The following is a 19,473-nucleotide window of genomic DNA, read 5'->3' as shown; positions in this document are numbered from 1 at the left end:
TTCTATGTACGATAAAGGCCAAAACAGGTCAAAGTTGTTGCTGCAGTTTCTGTTCACTTTATTGCTTTAACACTGTATTGTAGTGTGTCATCGCATAGTATGAATAAACATGAGCTTTTTGGTTACATCATAAATAGAAGAGGATTTTCAGGCATCATTTGCATAAATGCCCTTTTGTAGAAAATACACATTAAAACTACATAATTAATAGCATATAAATATTGACATTAATATTAAAAGTAATAAATATTTAAAGCAAGACACACTCAGGATGCTGCCTACAAAGGCCGCTATTGAAACAAACAAGGTTTTATATACATGCTGTAACCATGTAGTAACGAGGAACATTCATGACATCATGTAATACAGTATTTTATACAGTATTATGGTCCTTTTAAGCATTTATGGAACTTCCTTCCTGGGCACACTGATTTCACATAGCAACATAGAAATGAACACCCACACCTAGCATTAACTTTTCCATACCCAAAAACAAAAACACAGGAGCAGTAGTGGCAGCTCCACTAGCGTTATCGCTACATAGTGCGGACATTGCGGACATTGTGCGAATGAGTGTGTGGGGTTGCCAGTTGCTATCAGCTAGTAGCTAGCCAGTGTGGTGTTGCAAGGTGTCAGTATGCCAATCACATAGTTTGATTAATCAATGTTAATAATAATAATAATAAGTCACTGTAGCTATTAATATTTACGTCACATTATAGTGTGTACATAAAGCATTGTGGCTGCCTTTTGGAGTTTATTTCATGAGGCTTTATTGGTGGAATAAGTGTGTATTTTATCTTAGTCTTTTTTAGCTGTTTTTATATCTTTAAAACACACAGAAAAGAGAAATAAATATGTGTTCATATCTGTGGATGATGGGCAAAATTCCAAAAATTAAATTTTCCTTTAAGCGACCCACATTTGTTACATGTTGTACCAGAAATAAAGCTTGAGGATATGCTCCTTGCACATTGCCTTTCTTGCTTAAACTTGTTATAAGTCCGGTTCTAGTTTCCAACTACAACATGGCCTTGCAGTTAAACATTAACTTTATGCAAGCTAATGTCAAGTGTTTTAAGTGTTTTGAAACAAAGACAAAAGAGTGGTCTTGATGCACAAGATCACTATTATGACAGAGACTTCAGTGTGTCCATTTGAGCTTCAAATTCCAATTTACTACATGTGAGCAAAGCAGACATCAATAATGTGCAGGAAAGGTGGACTGTGTATGTGCATGTTAGTGCAGTTTAAACGCACTAATGTTGTGAGATTTGTTTGCTGTTTCGTTGACAATGGCAGCTTTTTTTTAACAGTACACAACGACGTGCCACTCGTGAATGCGAGACCAAGTGACTCGCATCCTGATTGGTCAGGATATGTCAGCTGACCGTGGTGCGCCAGTGGCAGCAGCAACAACAGCAGCAGCAGGACGAGTCAGCTGTGTTGCTAGTTAAATTATGCCCTTTCTTCTAATGAGCCACGAAGTATAATTGAATCGGAATTGGACGTGAAGCCTCCCTGTACTGCCTCGTTCAAAATGTCTTCGACATTTACACTACACGACGAAACATCCAGTCAGCTTAATAAGTTTGAGAAACTATCATGGTGGCCCTCCAGTCGAGATTCAGGTCTGTAAACAAAACTGCTTGGACAGTAAGCGTTCAGAATCCGCATATGTTTAAATGTAACCTCTGTCAAGACCGTCTACATGCACAATATGTGCTTTTATTGCACATTAACGTGTCTGTTATGTAGGAGCAGCCATCGACACATGCATGCAAGTCGACGCTAGCTAATGTTGCTTGGAAAGCTAACAGCACTGTTGTTGCTACTATTTACACTGCTGTACTGGACACAGGGAATACATTCACTCTCAGTGCAACAACTCCATTTCAAAATGATTTTTTTAATATTTCAAACAAATTAGCTGAGTCAATCAAAAGTTGCTATTTGTGAGGGCATGTGTTGATCGTGGGGGTGGGTGGTATTGATCAAATAGATATAAAGGAAAAATATTTATATTATGTTTTTGATATAGTTACATTGTCTTATAATAGTTTAGTTTATTTTAAACTTGCATACAAGGTGTATATATAAGTATATTTCAGTTGGATCATTCAAAATGTCTGAAAATGAATAGAAAGAAGCATAGCTTATTTAATCCTACATCTCAATAATCAGTAAAAATTAAAAATTAAACTTCCTGTGTTCAATATGTACCATTTTTTATGATAATTTAATAATAGTGTGTATTGTTCATGTATTGTTATATTGTTCACAAATTATTGTGTTGATACAATTATTTTAAAATCTATTGTGTTTTATTCTGATAATCATGATCAACAAACTTAAAGGCAAAACTCCCCATATCAAAGAAATATCTTAAAAAATGGCCAAATAAAAATGAATGATATGGATACTGACTCCATATTATGGAAACGTTTCGCATTGATATACCATTGTTTTTAGATGGTTCAAGTGTATCTAATGTTTTGGTCAGTGAACGTACTTAACTGTGTCCATCTTGCAGGTTTCAAAAAGCGGGCACGCTGGCTCCAGGCGAGGCGCATCTTTTCTCAGGCATCCCCCAACCTGCGCATTCCTAACAGGTTTCTAAGAGAAGGTAAGTGGTTTTGCATGATGGGTGCATTAAAAAAAAACAAACAAACAAAGGAAATGACACATTTTCTCTCTCTCAGGGCCGTGTGTGCCCTCAGCTCGCAGTGGACACCGCTGTGTGGCGGACAGCACCAACCTTTACGTGTTTGGAGGCTACAACCCGGACTTTGAGGAGGCGGGTGGGGCGGAAAATGAAGACTACCCACTCTTCAGGGAACTTTGGAGGTTTCATTTTGCCACAGCAACCTGGCACCGCGTTCAGACGGAGGGTTACATTCCTACGGAACTCGCTTCCATGTCTGGTGGGCACCAATACAAGCGTTAAAAATAGTTTTTCTGAAAACGTAAAAAAATATATTCTTATAAATAATTTATATTATTTTATGAATAAAATAGGTATACAGCTATCATTAGTGGACAAAAACGGCATCTCAAATTCAAGCCATTCACACGAAAGGATGCCAAAGTCAAACTGGAATAAAAGATAACCAGGATGATTATCTATTCATCAGTGCTCATGTCAAACTTTATGCAAATGTGACCATGCAAAATAACATTTTTGACCCAGAATTACTATAAAATCAATTAAGCAATAAATTATGTTCAATATTTCAAGTTAATTAAGATGAAAAGCCTAATGTTTTTAAGAATGCAGAAGTCACAGGTACATGGCTTCAGGTCAAATGTCTAAAGGGGTACGCGACTGTAAAACTGATTTAGACAATCCAACCCATGATTAATAAACGAATGGAATACACAACATACAGTCTTATACGTATGCTGTACATGCATACTTTCACAGTTGTCAGCTTTAAGTGTAGTGTTCACTGCGGTGGAAAAACACTTACATGGAACAATTACTTCTGCTTTAAACTGCACTCGTATTGACAGGAACCAAAAATAAGTATAAGTGCAACATGGGACCAACGATTGTTTCGTGTCACGCTGTTTTTCTTCAAATAAATACCAGATACACTCTGCAGTTAAGTACACACTTGCCACTATTTGAGTTAATATTAAAATTGATGTCAGATATGAACTAGCTTTGTTTAATGATGCATAAATGACACCATTCCATCTCAGCTGTATTCCATGGCAACAACCTGCTTGTGTTTGGCGGCACCGGGATTCCTTTCGGTGAAAACAACGGCAACGACGTCCACGTTTGCAACGTTCAGTACAAACAATGGAACCTGCTCCCCTGCCGAGGGACGAAGCCCAACAAGATCTACGGCCAGGTAGCTAATCTGCTCTCTTATGTCTGTTTTTTTTTAAGTAGATGGCTACAAACTCACATACTCTTGTCCTACTGCAGGCAATGGTCATCCTAAATGGCTACCTGTATGTTTTTGGAGGGACAACAGGTTACCTTTACAGTACCGACCTGCACAGGCTGGACCTCACAACCAAAGAATGGATCCACCTTAAGCCCAACAATGCCCCCACAGATCTCCCTGAGGAGAGGTCGGGCTGAATAATTGTAAAAACAACACATAAAACTACTGAGAATGATGTCATCCCACAGGTACAGACATGAACTCGCTCATGATGGAAAGAGGATATACATTTTAGGAGGCGGGACTTCCTGGTCATCATATCGCTTGGACAAGGTAAGAGATCCAGTTGTGATGTAATGCATGTATCAAAATGTTGTAAAGATTGTAGACTCGATCTATACCAGGGGTCTCAAACTCAATTTACCTGGGGGCCACTGCAACTAGGGTCTGGGCAAGGCTGGGCCGCATCAGGTTCCCCCCCCCCCAAAAAAAACGCATTTATTAAAAACAGAAAAATATACAAACTTTTTCAGTGCTTTGGTTCCGATTTTCTACAAGAAAAGCTCTGATAAAACATTCCACTGTTCTCAAATATCTTAATTTTTATTTTTGTGCACAAAATAAGATGAAAATTAAATAAACAAATCAAGAATAAAGAAAATTAATCAGTAATAAATACATATAATAATAATAAAACGGCAAATAATAAAAACTTAAGAAACCACATATAGTTGGTGGGTAGACAAATTATTTTTTTCAGATTAAAATTAACAAAGCATTATTAGAGCCCTGTAGACATGACAAAACACGACTATAGTCACATTTATACTTTTTTTATTTACAACATATTGCGCAACTGCAGGGTCTTGAGACACATGCTAACTCGCAAACTAGAGAGCTAGCGACCTAAACGGTAGCCTTCAAGTTATTTCCTTTAAACTTAAATAGCCAAAAACTTACCACTTCCACACGGATAGGGTGGATAACTATTAACAGTTATTTAACCTTTAACATGAACATTAATCAAACGTAATAATTTTTTCTGGGTACATGATACCATACAGCATCCATATCAAACTTGCGCGGGCCGCACTAACATTAAACTTACATATCAAGGCGGGGGCCTCAAACTAGTGTCCTGCGGGCCACATTTGGCCCACGGGCCGCATGTTTGAGACCCCTGATCTACACTATACATTTTGGATGAGGTGCCTAAAATGTACTCAACTGCAGACAGTATTTGTATTTATATGTAAATTATATTCCAGTTGAAGTTTATTAGCTTTTGCTCCAGAAAGTTTTACTTCTCTTACTTGGATGGCATGACTACAGTGAGTGTTTCAGTGCTTTGTCTTTTTCAGATTCATGCATATAACTTGGAGACAAACTACTGGGAGGAAATAGTCACCAAACCCCATGAAAAACTAGGTTTTTGTTGGATGCTTTACTTTTATTTGTGACAGATTATTACTACTACTAATAGTGTTTTTTTTTTTATCATCATGACAGGATATCCTGCTGCCCGTCGCTGCCACAGCTGTGTGCAGGTCCAAAATGGTGAGTGCTCTTTGCAGCCAGTAGTGTGAAATGTTTGGAAGTTCATATTGCTGTTGTCGTCTCTTGCCTTCCAGAGGTGTTTATATGTGGCGGCTACGACGGTCAGCTGATCATGCCCGATTTATGGAAGCTCAACCTTCGCACTTTCCAGTGGACCAAGCTACCCACCATCATGCCAGAGCCTGCCTACTTCCACTGCGCCGCCGTGACGCCGGTTAGTAAATAAAATATGGTTTTACTGTGCACAGAAGACATGCCATCGGCCTCTCTGGCTCTTTCCTCTTAGGCGGGGTGCATGTATGTCCACGGTGGCGTGGTCAACATGTCTGGCAATCGAAGGACAGGCTCGTTGTACAAAGTGTGGCTGGTGGTGCCCAGTCTGCTGGAACTGGCCTGGGAAAGACTGCTAAAGATGCAGCCTCACTTGGCACAGCTCTCCACGCTGCAGCTGCTCAACATGGGACTACCACACACACTCATTGAGCGACTGAAGTAGGTGGAGCTCAAACCTCGGCCTGCTATGTGATTGGTCAGCCTTGCATGGATATTGGACTTGCAGATCGCCTTCAAGAATTAGTGTCATTTTGTGAATGTGTTTTCGTTCGACATCTGTGTAGTGTCTCACGCTGAGATGAGCCGTTTTTGGATTGTTTTTTTTTTTAATCTAAAAAAACAAAACAGGCTGAGTGTGCCCGTACAGCCTTGTATAATACCATTTTTATGGCCTCACGACCCGTTTGCATTGAACAAACTGACTTTGTGTTTAATGTTGCAGTAACAAAAAAACAAAACAAAAACATGAAGTCATGTAAGTGACGCAAGAAAAAACCCAAACCCTCAATTTCATTTTAATTTTTTGGTGTATTGCATGCCATCACTGTGACTTTTCCAGTGCCTTGTCTTATAGCTGTATTTTACACCATAAATTATAAAAGAATACAGTGTAGCTTCACACCAGTCCTTCATTTTTTTAATTGGTGCCTTTTTTAAATGCTGTAAATCCACCCTGAACTGTGTCCATTGTAAGATTTACTTGGTGCTGGAAGCCAGTCAGAAGGTTTTCTTGAGTTGTTTTAATCACTGTGCTGCTGCTGTTTTTACTTTGAATTGCCACTTTTTGAGTGTTTTTTTTTTTTTTTTTACCATACTTAATTTTCTTCTCACTTCCGTGTCTGAACGCCACAATGTGTACACAGGATTTTATTATTTATATTTTTTGTGGCATTGTACTTTTTTTAAGCAGCAAAATGTATTTTTTTGAAAAGCACACAGCATCTTGTGTAATTAAACAGAGTCCATTTTCACATTGACACTTTACAGCAACGTCTCCTTAAATGGGATGGTATGTTCCGACTAGGCCTTGCTTGAGATAGATGATTATATTTGTGAAATGATCTCTCCTGCATGTCGCTGCATTGTATGTGAATGTCTCCTCACACATTTGATGATGTACATTTTTTTTTAATTCCTGTCTGTGCAATAAAACTCAGCCAGACATTTTTTTCCATATGTTTGTATCAAGGTGTTGTATTTGTACACACACTATTTCCTCTTTAAATACCACATGCATTACCATTATGACACACTGGAGGTATAAATACGTTATTCTTACAACACATTTGCGCAGATTCTAAAATAATAATCTATTTCATTAAAATACTGAAATAATGTTAGGATCAAGGTTGAACAATGAGCACAAAAAAAAGCTGCATGTAAAGAATACTTTGGCTCCACGGCTCCTTGCTACAGTCGTGTGAGTGTTAGTTACTTTTAACGTGTGCTGAACACTAAAACAAGAAGTCTTAAACACTGCCTGATCACTTCAGTGTGGCAAACATTGTACACAAACGTAATATTACACAAAAGTAATATTAGCACAAATGCTAACACAATACAAGAGGTGTCCTGGCTGGCCCACTACAAAAGAAGGTGACCAGGAATGTCAATATTGGGATTAAAAAAAGATACTGTTTTCTTTCCCTTTCTAAGTAAGGTTGAATTATTACATGCCGTGGCTTTAAATGATTTTGGCTGAATAGTCCAGTCCCACAGTTAGCAGCCTGCCGGAGATGGAGCAAAGTAATAGAGAGCCAATAGGATCAGATAGACGACTACCAGAGCTGTGCCTGCATAGAAATAGACACAATGAGGCAATAAATGATAATATTTTGATATTTAAATGTGTAATTCACCATTTGCTACCCTGCAAAATTTGCTGATTTTTGGTCAAAATATAATTTTTTCAATTTTTCTCCTTTCCAATAGGGAGTTTTTGAATGCAGAACACACATCTCATACACACCAAGTTGGTAACTATATAATTATAAATATGTGTAATAAAGCATAAAGTGTTTTTTGTTTTACAGCGCACATACAGTGGAACAGTGTTGTGCTAAAGCAGCATTAGCATTCCAGTCAACCTTCACTTACTTCAATGGGATGAACAAGTTAATATATGATCTTCCAGTTGTTACTGGAATTACAACAAGCAAAAAGAAAAACGTCTTATTTAACAGCTCACCAGACCCTAGAACCTGGATTGCGCTTCTATACATTTAGCTTGTTAGGGAGTAAACAATGGCAATTGAAGAGAAACAGGGAGGGTTCTGGAGCTGGAATCTTATCTAATAATTGTAACAGTCACTCTTTTTCCAATATTCAAAGAATGTCAATTGGATGGGCAGGAATTTTGTGCCATTTGCGGGTGGTCTCAGAATGTAATCCCCACGAATATACGTGGATCTACTGTCTATTGATTAAATGTGTTTCTTGTTGCGATAAGCTTACCTTGAAAATAATCTGACTTGCCGTCCATGAAGATGTAGTTGACCAAAATCACGCTGAAGATACTGGTCCAAAGATGTAGATCACAGAACAAGAGCACAAAGCCCACATCCTAAGGAGAGTTGATTTACAATGAACTATTATGTAAAGCCATGGCATCGTGAATGAATGATCCAAATGACAAAAGAGAAGCACGGAGGTCTTACATAGAAGGCATTAAACAAGACCAGGATAGGAATCTGGAGCATGCAGACCTGCACAGCGATACAACTCCCCACCTCCAAGCTGAAAGAGAAACCAAAAGTACAATCTAAAAGGTACATTTGAAAGACTTGTATTCATGCCAAGACCTGAGGCTGATGTTGTTCTGAAGTGCAAACTGTATCCCGTTGACGATCTCAGGGATCTCTGGAACCATAGCGAGAAGTGTTACCCCGATAAAATACTAGAGAAGAAAACAGAAAAACAATACATGAGGCCAGGAGATGAAGCACCAGGAGCGAGCCCACCCACCAGGGAGATGTTGGGCTGGTTGAGAATGGGCTGCACGTGCTCTGTGGTGAGATCGGCGCAAGCAGACATGAGCACGGTGGCCATGATAAGGATGAGCAGGGACCTCCAGCGGGACCAGTGGACCACTGCACCATGGTGACCAGTCACTGGACAGCAGCACATCAGCATTGTGCTCTCCCTTATTCACAGAGTACAAATCCTACCTGGTCCCTGTCCAACATGGATGTCGTAAATGTGGGAGTGTGTCTTCAACGTGAATATCAGACCGATGATGTAGGCGACAGGCAGGAGGACAGAAATAGAGTACACGAGGGGCCTAAGAACAAGAATAAAAAGGTTTAGTGAATCATTCTTCAATGTGACAACATTTTTTGAAATCTTTTTCAAATTGGATTGATATTATGTATGTATATGAGTAAGCCCCTCACATTTCAGCAAACATTTTATATGTTCTCAAGTCAAGTATGAAAGTGTACAGCGTCAGTATACAGCTTGTATAACAGTATATAGTGATGTGAAAGTGTTTGCCCCCTTCCTGATTTCTTATTTTTTGCATGTTTGTTTATTGTTTATTTATTGTTTATTAATTAGACTATTATCAGTCCTCACTGAGTGGACTATTTTTCCTGGGGTCCAAAAAAATGACATTTCAAACTTTAAACATAATACAATAAAAACAGTCATTACAATTAAATATAACTAAATCTAAACAAAAATGATCTGAGATGTAATGGAATACAACCCTTAAAATTATTGAAGCCAACCACAACCAGAACAACAAAAAGGATTCCAATTTACACACTCAGAATTTCAGAATAAATCAACCAACTAGAAAGCGACTTCCCTGCTAAATACTGCTTCTCTTAATTTCTTTTTGAATCTTGCTTTGTTATTTATCATGGTTAAATGTAGTGGGGGCTGCACGGTGAGCGAGTGGTTAGCGCGCAGACCTCACAGCTAGGAGACCCGAGTTCAATCCCACCCACGGCCATCTCTGTGTGGAGTTTGCATGTTCTCCCTGTGCATGCGTGGGTTTTCGCCAGGTACTCCGGTTTCCTCCCACAGTCCAAAAACATGCTAGGTTAATTGGTGTCTAGAGGTATGAATATGTGTGTGAATGGTTGTTTGTCTATATGTATGTGCCCTGTGATTGGCTGGCCACCAGTCCAGGGTGTACCCAAAGACAGCTGGGACAGGCTCCAGCACCCCCGCGACCCTTGTGAGGATAAGCGGTAGAAAATGAATGAATGACAGCCATAAAACATCTGCTGTCCCTCCCTTGAAAACAGGTGATAGTCAAGTACTTAATGACGCGAGAGAGAAAGCAGAGCTCCTAAACAACATATTTGCTGCCAATGCTCATCTTGATGATAGAGGAAAGGCTCCACCAGATCTACAACCTAAAACCCCCAAGGTGATCTCTTCTCTGAAGTTCTGGCCCAAGATCATCATCAAGAAACTTCGCAACCTTGATACATCGAAAGCCAGTGGGGCTGATGGCATTTCAGCCACCGTTTTGAAGAACTGTGCTCCAGAGCTTTCTCCTGTCCTGTCTAAACTTTTCAACATCTCACTTTCAAGTAAGACTGTCCCCACAGAGTGGAAGAGGGCGCATGTAGTAGCCGCACCGAAAAAGGGCAGCAAACAAGATCCATCTAACTACAGACTCATTTCCCTCCTACCAATTATCTCGAAGGTCATGGAAGGCTGCATCAGTGACCATATCCGCAAATTTCTGGACAAGAACCAACTTCTCTGTGACTCTCAATATGGGTTCCAGGAGAAGAGGTCTACTGTTGACATGCTGGCATATATCACTCAGTGGTGGAATGACTGTCTAGATACTCAACAAGAAGTTCGGATTATTGCTCTCGATATCAAGAAGGCGTTTGATCGAGTATGGCACCATGGTCTACTAGCCAAACTCACATCTTTTGGTATCTGTGGTGACTTACACAGCTGGATATCTTCATTCTTAGCTAATCGTCAGCAGGCTGTGGTCCTGGATGGATTTATCTCCACTCCTAAAGCTCTATCTGCAGGCGTGCCACAGGGAAGTGTCCTTGGTCCCCTTCTTTTTCTGATGTTCATAGATGATCTGGCTTCACACCTTGACGATCTTCACCTATTTGCTGATGATTCAACTCTCCATGCAGCAATCAAGAATCCTGCAGATCGTGCCATGTGCACTGACAGTTTGCAAAAAGTACTACACGCAATTGAGAAGTGGGCACCTGACTGGTGCATTACTTTTAATGCTAGCAAGACAGAGGAGATGATTATCAGCAGGAAGCGTGACAAGACACACCCCCCTCTTCACTTCATGGGCAGTCAGCTGAAGCCTACCAAGAGCATCACCCTTCTTGGTGTTGTTATTACCAACACTCTTACTTGGACCCCGTATTTTACATATCTTGCTAAGAAGACTGCAAAGCGGCTCTACATTCCAAGTCGGTCAAGGGATCTTCTCCCCTTCAAGGCCAGAGTTACCATCTACAAGGCCTACATTCGACCCCTCATGGAGTATGCATCACCCATTTGGAGTGGAGCTGGCAATACTGCTCTCAGTATTCTATGCAGACTTCAGCGGAAGGCCTTGCGTCTTCTGAACATTGAAGACCCAATCAATGCTGGTATTTACCCCTTGGAGCTTAGAAGAGATGTTGCTACTCTCTGCACATTTTACAGACATTTCTTCTTCAAGCCATCGTTGGAAATTGGTTCGATCATCCCCCCGGCGTTTGCTAGTTTGAGGACAACAAGATCCTCCTCTACTGCACATCCATACTGTGTAACTATCCCCAGGTCTCGCACACATCTTCACCAATCCTCTTACGTACCAAGGGCATGCCGTCTATGGAACTCGCTGCCAGCTCACACCTTTCCCACCTTACCAAATATGGATATATTCAAGAAAAATATTAATCAGCATTTAGTTGCTATTTTGACTTAAAATAATTAGTATTATTTCGGTCCTTAAATGGAAATTAACTTTAGCTTAGTCCTCATTAATGCATTAGTTCTTGGCATGTCATGTGGAGTATTGATAGGTTTTAGATGTAATAACAAATTGTTAGGTTTCCCAATATGCCAGATACACATACACATTAAAATATCTTACTCAACATGGTTGTGGAACAGTGTGTCATTGTTCTGTTGAAAGAAACATAAAAGTATAATAAATACCAACACATAATGCCTTGTAAATGTGTTTCAACATTGTTCTTGCCAAGGGTTCTTACCACATCATAATGACAGCTGTGGCAAACGAACGGGCCGCTGCTGTTGCTCGTGATGTTCCCTGATGTGCACGCATCACACACTAATTTACCATAAGCCTTAGAGAACAGTGTGGGGGCGAACACGCCTGCAGTTGACACATGAGGTCACACACATGAGGTCACGTTTGTGATGTGGCGGCTCTTGGTAAACAAAGGTGATGTTCCACACCTCCTACAGAGATGAAGAGCAGTGCAGAGCTTACTCCTGTGCAGCGACTGTTAAATCTTTGCTCTCGATGTCTCAATCCTCCAATGATCATGCAGATGCCCTGGGAGGTGAGGTTAAAGCCTCATTTTGATCACACAATTACCACCGTATGCGTAAAATGCGGCGCCTTACAGGGATGAAGAGTATGCATCCAAGCAGCGTGCCCGTCAACGCTGCCTTCACCACCTCCTGCAGGCATGGATTGGCTGCCCTGTGACCTCTGAGGAGAGCCGTGATGTAAAAAGTCAACTCTGTGATAGAGCCGAAAGTGGCATTGACGACTGCGCCCACGGCAAAGTTACTCTGTGCTGAGATGCTGCAGGTTACCAAAAGTTGGAACATAAATTAATTGATAAGAATTGACACACATGGACGTTTCTTAAATTGCCAGGATCTCACCTGGCGATGCCCATGCCAATGTAATATGACAGTGGGATGATAGATCCTAATGCTGTGGCGAACTTGACATCGGAACTGGTGTAGCGGTTTTCTCTGTCAATGTAGCCGATTATCATGGCAATTATTACGAGAGGGAGGAGATCTGAGAGGAAGAGTTAGGTAAAAATAGATCATCTTTAGAGTGGCAAAAATGTGCAAATACCAAAATGTCAGGGCATACAAATAAGGCAGGCTGTTTTTAAAAAGAAAATATATAACTCTTAGCATCAGGGGTGCTCCGATCGATCGGACACTGATCGGTATCAGCTGATATCAGTGGAAAAAGTATGGTATATATATCCAGTAGTACATTTAAACATCTACACTACATGTACTACGTGATCGGTATTGATATCGATATCAGCCGACTTCACTCATGGATTATCAGGATCGGTATCGGCAGCATAAAAGCCTGATCGGAACGTCCCTGCTTAGCATACTAAAATGGTTTTAGCCATTTCTATAAATCCAGTAATAATAATGAATACAGTAATACCAAAATGCCCCCATTGTATGATTTTTCAGTATGCAGTCCTTCCACAAACACAATAAAAAAAAGGATACTGACAGCAAATACATTGATGCCATCAACAGTATATTTGTAGTAGTACCAGTTTGCTGCATGGTAGCAGCACAGCAGCGTCCTGCTCTCATAACATTGATGCTAAAGTCAAAACAAAGAGATAACAATTATAATAGTAATAAGCAGGAAAGCCTGTGTAGTCATGTAAAAAAAAATACTTCGCCAGCATCCTTGCCTTCCTCTGTGAGGTGATGGACACAGACACATCCTCCGGAGGCAAGAGTAGGATGATGCTCAGAGTGCGTGCATTCATCTTGGCCACAGGGATTGTGAAGACCAAGATCCAGGACAAGAGACAGACCAGCGAGTGGGTGACCACCAGAGGAGGGTACCCCAGCAGCAGCCACACATATGTGGAGAAACGACACTGGAAAAAGAAAAAATAGTTTCCTCTCTTGAAGTGTTCCTAATGAAGTGACAGGTGAGTATACAGTACATGGCATGGTTTAGGAAGTATTACCCAGTGGTGAGGGGGTGCTGGCCGATCTGATGGTTCTGGAACTGGACTCTCTGGCGGTGAAGGCAGCAGAACGGGAGAGTTGTCTTCCTCCCACTCCCCGGTGCATTCACAGTTAGGCATTTGCTCACATCTACAGAACTTATTTTCAATCTGCCAATGGAAATCTCAATGATTACAACAATAATGGGCAAATCAAACAGCAACCACGAAACACTGAAAAAGGTAGAGTTATTTTGAGTAAGAATATATCAATAAAAAGGGGACTTTAGAGGGAGCCTTGAGGGATGCTGATAAACGTAAAAAAGAATAAAAGATCTCGGCAGTACCTTGTGAACTGACTTGCCAAACGGCCAAAGAAAGTAACAGGACAACTTCCAACACAGCTTTCCTTAAGTGATGGAAAGAGGGAGAAATAAACAAGCGGGATATCTGACGATCAACCTTGATGAACAACTAGGGATGCTACAATCAGGGTTTTATGTTGCCTGTGACTTGGACACGAATAAAATCGGCCAATATCGCTTACATCGATGAAGTGTAAATTTAAGTGTAAATCTTCTATGCTGTTTTTCTGAGTGCTATTGGCCCGTGGTGCCATATAAGGGGGAAAAATTAGTACAATTCAAAGGTACCCTGACCAAGGGGCCAAAAAATAGGCAATTATTAAAAAAATAAAAATTGGGGGCATCGGAGTATCCCTAGTAACAACCCACCTACCATAGGGTACACCGATGACAGTCAGGAACATGAGTAAGCCCACCAGGAGGTACACCAGGGACGCCCACCAACCAAAAAGAACAACATACACTACATTTCCACATGTAATGAGATGACCTGCCAACACAAATAAAAAAACATTTCAGACCTATGTAAGATCAACATATTTTGACACCGTGTGAAAAAGCTATGTATTAATTGGTTCAACTTCCCGTGGACAGTAACAATCAACTGAGATTTGAGGTATTCTTTCAATAATGTTAAAAGTAAGGAAACTGCATATTGATGATGTTAAACAGAGAGAAAGTAAAAACACTAAAACGGAAAGAACAATACTCTCGAAAATGTTTACGGCTTCATCCCTGAACTACAGTGGATTGTTTAATAAAGAAGAATATCAAAGTAGCCTCGCATCCTTCATTCATTCATTCATTCATTTTCTACCGCTTTTCCTCACGAGGGTCGCGGGGGGTGCTGGAGCCTATCCCAGCTGTCTTCAGTCGAGAGGCGGGGTACACCCTGGACTGGTCGCCAGCCAATCACAAGGCTCATATAGACAAACAACCATTCACACTCACATTCATACCTATGGACAATTTGGAGTCACTAATTAACCTAGCATGTTTTTGGAATGTGGGAGGAAACCGGAGAAAACCCGGTACACGCAACAGGGAGAACATGCAAACTCTACACAGAGATGGCCGAGGGTGGAATTGAACCCTGGTCTCGTAGCTGTGAGGTCTGCGTCCGCATCCTTCAATTGATCTTAATTTATGTTGGACATCCATCTATGTTAGCAACGTTTATACAGAACAGCAACTTTACAAGGCTGTGTCAAACTACCTGGACCAATATGAGGCTTGATGACATTCAGCTCCGAGTAGAGCTCTTTCACAACTTCTGACCTGTCTTCAAAAGGACGCTCTGTTACATGGCTCTTCCATTTTCTGAAGCCAAACTGTAGACACAGAAAACACATAAGCAACGACAAAGTGCCCCCTCTGGATGCTCATCCACAGACAATCATACCCTGTAGTTGTTGACCAGCTTGTTGGCTTCCACTTCGTTTTCTGCTCTGATGGTTCTTATACTTTGGATCTCGTCCCAGCTATCTTCATAAATGTAATGGCTTGGACCTGAGTGAGTAATGTGCTGTTGACATGGTTTGCAAAGAGAACAAAAGTGGCTTGTGGCCCAGTACTTACATGTATGTGCTGACATGCATTTTGTGGTGTACAGAGCAGGACTCTGTGTGAACCCAGTGCAACACTCTGCTGTGTTAGGCTGTGGACATCTGCAAGAGCCTTCATGGAGGTGTCCATCACCGTCCACTGCCTGGTCATCATGTACTTCCTGAGGATGGTGATCTAAGGACAGATAGGACAATTGCATAAGTTGTGCTGGGGAAAAAAAAATTCTGAATTGTATTTCTTAGAGAATTACATGCTGGCAGTTTTTGAAGTTTAATTAAAAAAATAATTCCAACCCTTCACACAAAAGATAAGCAGTTTTAAGTTTTGATTTTTGTTCTCTGACCAGCAAACATTGGCCGTAAAAACGAGGTATGCACTGAAACATGATCATGACATACTGTTACACCCCTATTTAGAGCAGATCTCACCTTCCCCTTAGCTGCAGAAGCATGACTGTAATTAGGTAAAAGGCTACCAGCCGCCTCTGGCCATTTATCTAATAATCTAGTCATTCAATGTGGCTCTTGCTATGTGAAGAAAGCACGTTGCTTTCATGAGACAATCTTGCACATTCCTCGTGACTGCCTCACTCTTTTGCAACTAATAATTGGGTTGGTTCCCTCTCCTTCATTCTCATTGTGGCTTCCTGGTGTGCAAGTGTAAAATTAGCCACTTGAAGGTTTTGTGGTGTTTCACCACACTACTGCATTAAAAGAGACTCTTTCAGTCTTCTTTTGTTTTATAATATTTAGTCCAAGAGTCTCCAACAGGTTGGTACAGGATTTTAAGTGGCTCACAAAAGGGTAAAATATGTGCAAAAAGTCTTGTTTTTGTGCAACTTGGATATTTATCTGTTTTCAGGTCACATTACTACTCGGTAAAATTTAAAGACAAAGGCCACACTGCCTCATGTAGAGCCGCTTTTGTAAATTAAAGGGGACTTATTTATGCTCATTTTTTGTATTGAATTGTGGATTCCTATAGAGCAGGGGTCGGGAACCTTTTTGGCTAAGAGAGCCATGAAGGCCAGATATTTTAAAATGTGTATCTGTGAGAGCCATATACATTTTTTTGAACATTGAATGCAATAAAATGTGTGCATTTTTATGTAAGACCAACAGTTTTAGATATAATGGGCTCTAATTGTGTAGATCAGGCACACTACCGCACACCAATGGGGTGTGGCCAGCACACTTTCGTGAGCAGCGCAGTGTCTAATAATAAATCAAATACTTGTTGCCATTAATACAACTTCTGCTGCTGCATAATTTTGCACCATACTCAGTATATTTCATTCTTTTGGCCATCTTTGCCAGAAGGCTTGGTTCTGCAGCTTTAGCTAGGTGACTATTTGACTATAGGAGAAAAGTTTATATTTACATGTTGACATCTCAATGACCGAGGTAGACTACCGCATTACCCAGTAATAATCAAGTTTTGGTGTTTGACCTGGAAAATATCAGGAAAGATGGATATGGTCGGCCGTATTGCAGTAGAAAATAGATGGATGAATTAAAATGCATAAAAAAGTTGTTGATTTTTGTCATTTCTGTGATGTTTACTTTAAAATGTTAGCAAAAATACATTTTTATTGTGGTAAGAAATGCTTACCTCTATAGCAGAGGTTCCCTACCTCTGCTATAGAGCAACTACACACCATAACCTGCACAGAAAGTGTTGTAGTTCTTCCAGAATCTGCACCTATTCAGCTGTATTTCTTTGGATTTCATGATTCCCGCCAAAATGGTCCATTTTAATGTATTCTACCCACGGCCACTCTGCTGTTGGTTGGTCACACTCCCCAGTGCATAGAAAGAATTCCGGTTTGTGCCGCTAACTTTATAGGAGTTGATGAACGGTATAGGAGTTGATAACAAACAGTGATCTATTTTTCTAAAATCCACTTTTGTCCACTTTTAACATATGGCCATATGTGTTGGATCCAGAAGTAGAGACTGTACAGTCCCGAGTTTCTCAAGAAAAGAGGTTACTTCAAGACGTCTCGCAACGTTAAGTAGCTTTAGCATTTTAGCATTTCTACAGCATCTGTAACAACTAATGCAGGAGTGTCAAACTCAGGGGCCGCATGTTGGAAAATGTACTTCCAAGTGGGCTGAATTTTATATTATATTTTATAAAATAGGAATGGGCGATATGGACCTTTGCATATATCACAATGATGCCAATATAAAATTTAAATTTGGCAGAATCTTGTAAAAATATCTATAAAGCTTAAGCCATATGTATATTGACCAACACTTATTGGTAAGAAAGTGGCTACCTTTTCTAATGAGATGTCAACCTCTGCACACATTGTGACAACATTTTACTAACTAATGCCTGTGCTAGGGATTAAGGAAGATGTAGTCACCCATGCAATTCCAACTGCATATGGAAGATATTTATATGACACTGGTGTTTTGTTTACACATGGGGCAAATGGCTCTCTTATTTCAAAGGGCGGTCATGGAAGTGTGTTCATGTGTGTGGAGTATGTGTATTTACGGCAAACACGAGCTACGTTAAAAAATAAATGTGCTTCTCATACGTATATTTTTCACCAGAACTTCCACCTCGTCACCGGGCACAGCAAAATGTTCCTTACATTAAAGCCGTAAAATACAATGTATTTAAACATAAGGAATATATATATATTTATATATAAGGAAGTTTGCCCCTCTGTGATGTCACAAAGGGGCAGTTTTACCACACCTTTTGAAACTGAGTTTTTTGAGCCATCACAAACTTCTTTCAGGGTTCACTTCCAAATCGCAAACCTCATTATCTGAAACTTTGGCATCGTTTAACACGAGAATACTACATTCCTAACTACATTTATAGGTCAGAAAAGTCAAAAAAGCATTATAGGCCCAAGACTCATATATTGTTTACAAAACGCAGCTCACCTCTTCTTTAATTTTGTTAAAGGGGCACCTTAGAGTTAGTCTGTACGTATTACTACATGCATAAACACACATTGTTCTGAATAGACAGAATGTTTGTGGTAAATGCCCCGCCAGGTAAAAGATGACAGACAACTCAGTAAGAAGCAGAATACCAAATATATATGACAGGCATATAATAAACATATAAAGCATTGCTGATTAGTTATTCCGAGTTATTACTCTCCACAAGATGTGCGTTGTGTTGCGAGGACCACGTGCAGGTAAAAACTTAACTTTTAATTATGCCAATGCAAGTAGCAAAAGGGAATCATTAAATAATCATTAACCATTAAATAACCGGCATAAAGCACACATGCACGTCAAAAGCTCTATGCACCAACAAAGGAAGAAGCACCTGGCTGAACTAAATATAATATAACAATCAATAATTGCTACCAGGCGCGCGGCAGTCAGAGCAGCAGAAAACTGAACACATCAAAACAGGAAATCTTACAAAATAAGAGCACGAAACCAGGAACTAAGGCTTAAGAACACCAACGCAGATTGTTAGAAAGTGATTAGCAATTATTTCATGCTTTGACGTAAGTGTTTTCTCGAGGTAGCATTGAAAAAAAATGAATAATAGATTTATTTTGTATCGTGTCATGATTAAAATAACATTAGCATTAGACCAAGCCTTGGCCGAGGTCTACACATTCGTTGCGTATTACAGTGATGTACTGCTGAAAGTGCAGTATAATACTGTATATTACTACGATTTGTTGTGGCCACCCGCCAGTTAAGTTATTTTCTGGCTCACCCAGAGTTCGTTCAAATGGCCCCCTCCTCCGGCTGTTCGTGGGTATACTCGTCGTGGACCAGTGAGACATCTTGGACAGCAAGAAGGACCCACAGACCGACTAGATGCAGGACACTCAAGCCAGCGGATTTGACG

General features: G+C 40.3%; 2 protein-coding genes across 3 annotated transcripts; one reads left to right on the top strand and one right to left on the bottom strand.

Annotated features, from left to right (window-relative positions):
• The first annotated feature begins 1,391 nt into the window (after positions 1-1,391).
• LOC131131729 (kelch domain-containing protein 10-like) lies at positions 1,392-6,965 on the top strand. The gene is made up of 10 exons (XM_058076693.2): positions 1,392-1,631; positions 2,534-2,626; positions 2,703-2,924; positions 3,706-3,860; positions 3,938-4,086; positions 4,148-4,232; positions 5,261-5,327; positions 5,409-5,456; positions 5,531-5,670; positions 5,743-6,965. Exons 1-10 carry the CDS (start codon positions 1,541-1,543, stop codon positions 5,950-5,952), a joined length of 1,260 nt encoding a protein of 419 aa, XP_057932676.2. The 5' UTR covers positions 1,392-1,540; the 3' UTR covers positions 5,953-6,965.
• Positions 4,616-19,473, bottom strand: cax2 (cation/H+ exchanger protein 2). 2 transcript variants are annotated; one of them, XM_078790201.1, is made up of 20 exons: positions 19,339-19,473; positions 15,646-15,807; positions 15,470-15,576; positions 15,284-15,398; positions 14,441-14,557; positions 14,050-14,111; positions 13,724-13,873; positions 13,439-13,630; positions 13,245-13,344; positions 12,642-12,783; positions 12,375-12,558; positions 12,204-12,303; positions 11,996-12,120; positions 11,875-11,906; positions 8,957-9,069; positions 8,754-8,899; positions 8,591-8,648; positions 8,447-8,525; positions 8,244-8,352; positions 4,616-7,582 (listed from the first exon to the last, which is right to left on the bottom strand). In XM_078790201.1, exons 1-19 carry the CDS (start codon positions 19,406-19,408, stop codon positions 8,292-8,294), a joined length of 2,115 nt encoding a protein of 704 aa, XP_078646327.1. In that variant the 5' UTR covers positions 19,409-19,473; the 3' UTR covers positions 4,616-7,582; positions 8,244-8,291. The 2 variants fall into 2 exon arrangements, with proteins under 2 accessions (XP_078646327.1, XP_057932672.2); XM_058076689.2 differs by having other exon boundaries at positions 4,620-7,582; positions 8,591-8,685.

The sequence above is a fragment of the Doryrhamphus excisus genome, linkage group LG1 (assembly GCF_037039965.1).
Source record: "Doryrhamphus excisus strain RoL-2023G ecotype Guam linkage group LG1, RoL_Dexc_Guam_v1.1, whole genome shotgun sequence".
Taxonomy (NCBI): Eukaryota; Metazoa; Chordata; class Actinopteri; order Syngnathiformes; family Syngnathidae; genus Doryrhamphus; species Doryrhamphus excisus.
This window is presented reverse-complemented; position numbering and strand designations above follow the sequence as displayed.

What these genes read in the sequence shown, in the direction of transcription:
- LOC131131729 (XM_058076693.2), top strand. Translation starts at nt 1,541, where the DNA reads ATGTCTTCGACATTTACACTACACGACGAAACATCCAGTCAGCTTAAT. An exon ending in GCCCTCCAGTCGAGATTCAG is followed by an intron (nt 1,632 to 2,533) that starts GTCTGTAAACAA and finishes TCCATCTTGCAG; the next exon opens with GTTTCAAAAAGCGGGCACGC. An exon ending in CAAACCCCATGAAAAACTAG is followed by an intron (nt 5,328 to 5,408) that starts GTTTTTGTTGGA and finishes TCATCATGACAG; the next exon opens with GATATCCTGCTGCCCGTCGC.
- cax2 (XM_058076689.2), bottom strand. Translation starts at nt 19,408, where the DNA reads ATGTCTCACTGGTCCACGACGAGTATACCCACGAACAGCCGGAGGAGG. An exon ending in CATCAATGTATTTGCTGTCA is followed by an intron (nt 12,784 to 13,244) that starts GTATCCTTTTTT and finishes TCTTCCTCTCAG; the next exon opens with ATCTCCTCCCTCTCGTAATA. An exon ending in ACCAGCCCAACATCTCCCTG is followed by an intron (nt 8,686 to 8,753) that starts GTGGGTGGGCTC and finishes TTTCTTCTCTAG; the next exon opens with TATTTTATCGGGGTAACACT.